The 4,481-nt window shown below is 55.6% G+C and overlaps 1 protein-coding gene across 1 annotated transcript in view; it reads right to left on the bottom strand.

The window, feature by feature from the left end:
• Positions 1-909: 909 nt before the first annotated feature.
• Positions 910-4,481, bottom strand: part of PARVG (parvin gamma) — a 20,072-nt gene continuing 16,500 nt past the window's right edge. The window contains exons 7-9 of the mRNA XM_011382977.2: positions 3,535-3,616; positions 3,234-3,302; positions 910-1,222 (exon numbers count right to left, since the gene is read on the bottom strand). Of these exons, the coding sequence (XP_011381279.1) occupies positions 1,082-1,222; positions 3,234-3,302; positions 3,535-3,616 (292 nt within the window). The 3' untranslated portion in view covers positions 910-1,081. The remainder of the gene's footprint in view (positions 1,223-3,233; positions 3,303-3,534; positions 3,617-4,481) is intronic.

Below are 4,481 nucleotides of genomic sequence, written 5' to 3'. Positions count from 1 at the left end.
AGACCCTGCTACCGGCCTCCAGGGACCACAGGAGGACGGACCCCGGGGAAGTCAGGCTCCCCGCCATGCCCGAGCCCATCCTTGCGGCAGGGGCCAACCATCCATGCGCCCAGAAACAATCAGGCTTTTGTCCACAGACTCTGCTGAAGCTGTTTCCTCCCCTTGGGCAAACCAAGCCCCGATCGACTTCACCACGGGCCCGTACTCAGGCGATGCCTTTCCTGACTCCCTCAGATCATACTAACCACTCATCCTTCAGGACGCCCACCACCCCGCCCACCAAGAGCTAACACACTTCTTCATGGCCCTGGAAGACCGTACGCCATCGAGAGCACTGTGGGTGTAGACCAAGAGGTCTCGAAGGCAGGAGCTGTGTCTTTACGGCCCACACAGCACAGGGCCAAACACCACGCAGAACCTGACACCACGCAGGACTCAGAAAATGAGGGCTCAGGAGCATGAGTGGATGGGCGGATGGGCGGATGGATGGGTGGATGGATGGATGCATGGATGGATGCATGGATGGATAGATGGATGGATGGATGGATGGATGGATGGATGGATGGATGGATGGATGGATGGATGGATGGATGGATGGATGGATGGACGGATGGATGGGTGGATGGGTGGGTGGATGGACGGATGGATAGATGGGTGGATGGATGGATGGATGGATGGATGGATGGGTGTGTGGATGGACAGACGGACGGACGGATGGATGGATGGATGGGCGGATGGATGGGTGGATGGGTGGATGTGTGGACGGTGGATAGATGGATGGACGGGTAGATGGTCGAATAGGTGGATGAGCGGATGAGTAGATAGATGAATGGATGGATGGATGGAAGGATGGATGGATGGATGGATGGATGGATGGATGGATGGATGGATGGATGGATGGATGGACAAAGGGATGATGGATGAATTGTGTGGATTGGTGAATGGGCAAGTCAACAGATAGGTGTAGAGTGGATGGATGCATGGATGGGGACACATATGGACAAACAAACTTCCTCTCTACCCTTCGCTTCACCTGGAAGTGAATAAAGACTGGTCGTGCCGATTCCATAGCTCCGTCCACTCAGAGACAAACCATCGAGGACAAGCTCTGGGAACTCACCATTTCTGCAGGGGAGCTGGGAGTGAGGTAGAATTCCTTCAGGTGCAGGAAGAAGCCTCCCAGTTGTCCAATCAGCAAGAGAAGAATGACTCCATCTGCAAACTGTAAAGGAGGTGACTAAAGGTTCACAGCCTGAGGGATCCTGCTCTGTCCCCCACAGGCTGTGTGGCCCCATGGAGGTCACATGACCTTTCTGAGCCTCAGCTTCCTTTTGAGAATGGGGACGGCATCCCTGACCTTGCAGCGTTGTAAACGTGGGCAGCTGCGGGTATAAAGCAGTTATCGGCTGCCTGGCACCTAGTACATGCTCAATAAAACGAGCTGTTTTTTTACATTTTCTGTAAAATAGCCTCCTATCATTTTTCAAATCCTGTGCTGTACCTTGAGCACAGAAGCACAGGAGAAAACAGAGTCAAGTGTGAAATTATCCCGTCAGCGAAAGTCGGAGAATGGCACGCAGGGCTCCTGCTGCCAGCTGTGCCATTAGTATTTCTGTCTGTTCCGTCCGCGTGTTCGGAGATAAAGCCATCGTCCCGCCACGAGCACAGCACACGCTGACACGGTCCTGTCCTATCTCGTCAAAGACACACAACGCGAGATCGGATATTGAAGAAAAACCACCACTCGAAGTCCCTGATGGATTTCCACCTCTTAGGTCCTTTTTGATGTTATTGGTTTGGCCTGAAATCTTTTCTGCTGCCAGGTCCTGGTGAGGCCACCAAAACCCCAGGGACTGCAACGTCCCCTGCCACCCAGCGGTCTCTAAATACCGTCCTCGCACGCGCCATTATTATTTTACCACAGGAGAGAGAAAGATGAACTAGGTAGAAGGGAAACCTAAGAAACCATCTTGTTTGTACCCACATAAAATATAACGAAGACATATTGATTATTTATTGCGCATCTGCAGTGTGCCGGTAACATGCTAAACAGCAGATATCCATCACCTCGTTTATCCCTCGCAGTTCTATGAGGCTAGTATTCTTGTGCCCGTTTTAAAAGAGGAGGGGCCTGAGGCTCCGAGAGGTGCAGGTCCGAGGCCACACAGCCGAGCGGGGAGGTGTCCTCGGAGCCCAGGGCCAACACGTGTCCATCTGGCTTCAGAGTTTCATAGCTCCGCTGTGCTATGGTCAACACACCGCATCACACACAGACTTCCTGTGCGGCTACCATGCGAGGTGGTGACAGGCACAAACTCCGGCCTCAGCGGACTGGGGTTCGAATCCCAGGTCCACCACTTAATCGCCTTGGGCGAGTTAAATAACCTCTCTGTGTTTAGTGTGCCCATCTGTACAACGAGAGAGTGAGTATCCATTCCCATGGGAGGGGACTGTTGGAAGGCTTCAGAGACATAACGATGGAAAGCACTGGGCTCCGGGCCTGGCGCATAGTGAGAGCTTTGTTGGTTTCAGCTACCAGGCGCGGGAGTATGTCAACCCCACCCTCTCTGGCTGGCGTCCGGCTCCGTCTCCTTCTGATTAGAGACGTCGGCCACTCTGGCTAAGATTCGTAAGCCACTTAGTTCCTCCAGACCTGCCTGCTCTACCCCTGGCCTCGCTGCACGAGGGAACCGAGGCAGCTTCACGCCCACACCACCACGCTCAGCCCCGGGCTGACCACCGGCCTCTCAGCTTCTCCGATGGCCCCCGGGCTGAGGGAGCGCACCGGATGCACAGCATCCTCACGGATGGCCACGACCCACCGCGAAGCGCTGCCCACGTAGGAGTCTGCTCCTGCCCCGGACGGCTCAGTGGAAGTCAGCCACCGCCGCGGGCACGAGCAATAAACGTGTGAGCGAACACAGGTACACGGGGAGGCGCACGTGCTTTGAGCCCTAGTGTCCGGGAGTCTAAGATTAATTTTGAAAAAAGGAGCTGAAAAGTGGTGATTTTACAAGGAAAGTACTAACAGCACAGATGAACCCCTTGGTAAAGCGCCCATGGTCCTCACCTCACGGGATCCCCACAGTGTCCCTGGCTGGCGACACTGCCTGCCAGCAACCCGCCCCCACCCTCATTAGAGCAGAGGACCCCCCAGGCCACACAGGACTCCCAGCACCCTGCTGTACCCCACGGCCGTTCCCTGCCTGGGGATCCCACAGCCAAGTCCTTACCTGGGTGTCTAGATTCTGCACGGACAGGCCCAGGCGGTCCAGCTTCTGGTTGACGAAGGTTACGATGGCCTGCCCAAGAAAACACAGGGACCCCAGAAGGGACCCCAGATCCAGGGCTCAGGGTTGCGACCTTCCCTCCTAGGGGGACAGAAAGCCTTGTGCACAGCACCCAGCACCCGGCAGGTGTGGGGCAAGGGTCTTGTTTCTCCCCCTTTGTCCCCCGAGGCGCAGGGCAAGAGTGGTGAGTGGTGAGTGGCGGGTGGCGGGTGGCGGGTGGGCCAGTGGCTCTTTGATCTCTTACCTCCTTCACGGCGCTCACTTTCTCTGGGGCCAGCTCAAATAATTCATCAAAGACATCCTCTGCGGACAGATCCGATAAACACCTCATCACAATGCTGCTGTCTTTGTGCCAAACAGGGACTTTTTTCTACAAAAGTTTCTCAGAGTAACCAGTCCAGAGGGACCTGTAATTTTATCTCAAGTCTCTTGAATTTAAAGACAGGCCTGAGTCTAAGTCGCTGGCCCCCTCGGTGTCTGTGTGACTTGGGAGGAATCGCCTCCTCTCTCTGTGCCTTGGTTTCATCACCTGGAAAGTATGGCTGATCCTATCTACCAGGTGGGGTCATTGCAAAGATCAAATCCGGTAGCAGGTACGCACGTGGCGCGGTGGCCAGGCACACAGAGGGACTTCAACAAACAGCTGTCCTTTCTGCAGCGGATGCTACAATCGTGCCTGCTTGGCTACCATCCTCTCCTCTGGGAACTTGCCCGGTCCCCTGCCAGTTCCCTGCTCCACCCACAGGTCCATGGGAGCTGCCGTAGGTTGCTGAATGAGGGCCAGCCCTGGACTGACACTCGGCCCCCTGGTCCCTTCCCTGGTGTCTCTGGATTGGCAGAATGAGGGCATCGTGTTCTCCCAGTGTCTGAATCTGCAGCGTGCCAAGGGCCAGCACCCACGGCAGCTGAGTCACGCCCCCAGGGCCTGGGGACAGAAGGAGCATGTTGGCAGCTCAGGCTCCCGGTCCAACCTCAGACACCCCGAGCCCTCAGACTAATGCCTTTTCCCCACAAACTGCATTACTACTCTCTCTGCAGGTAACACGCCTCCCCTGGGGAGACGTCTTCTCAGGCACCAAGCACCCCAACTGGGAAGAAGTCTTAACCTCTGGGTTCTGCCCCTCAGCGGCTGTGTGACTGAGCAAGTGCTTTAACTCTCTGTGCCTCGTTTTTTTCCCTTTATGAGTGAAG

This window comes from Pteropus vampyrus, unplaced genomic scaffold, assembly GCF_000151845.1.
Source record: "Pteropus vampyrus isolate Shadow unplaced genomic scaffold, Pvam_2.0 Scaffold499, whole genome shotgun sequence".
Classification (NCBI taxonomy): Eukaryota; Metazoa; Chordata; class Mammalia; order Chiroptera; family Pteropodidae; genus Pteropus; species Pteropus vampyrus.
The sequence above is the reverse complement of the archived record's forward strand: the minus strand, read 5'-3'. Positions and strand labels throughout refer to the sequence as shown.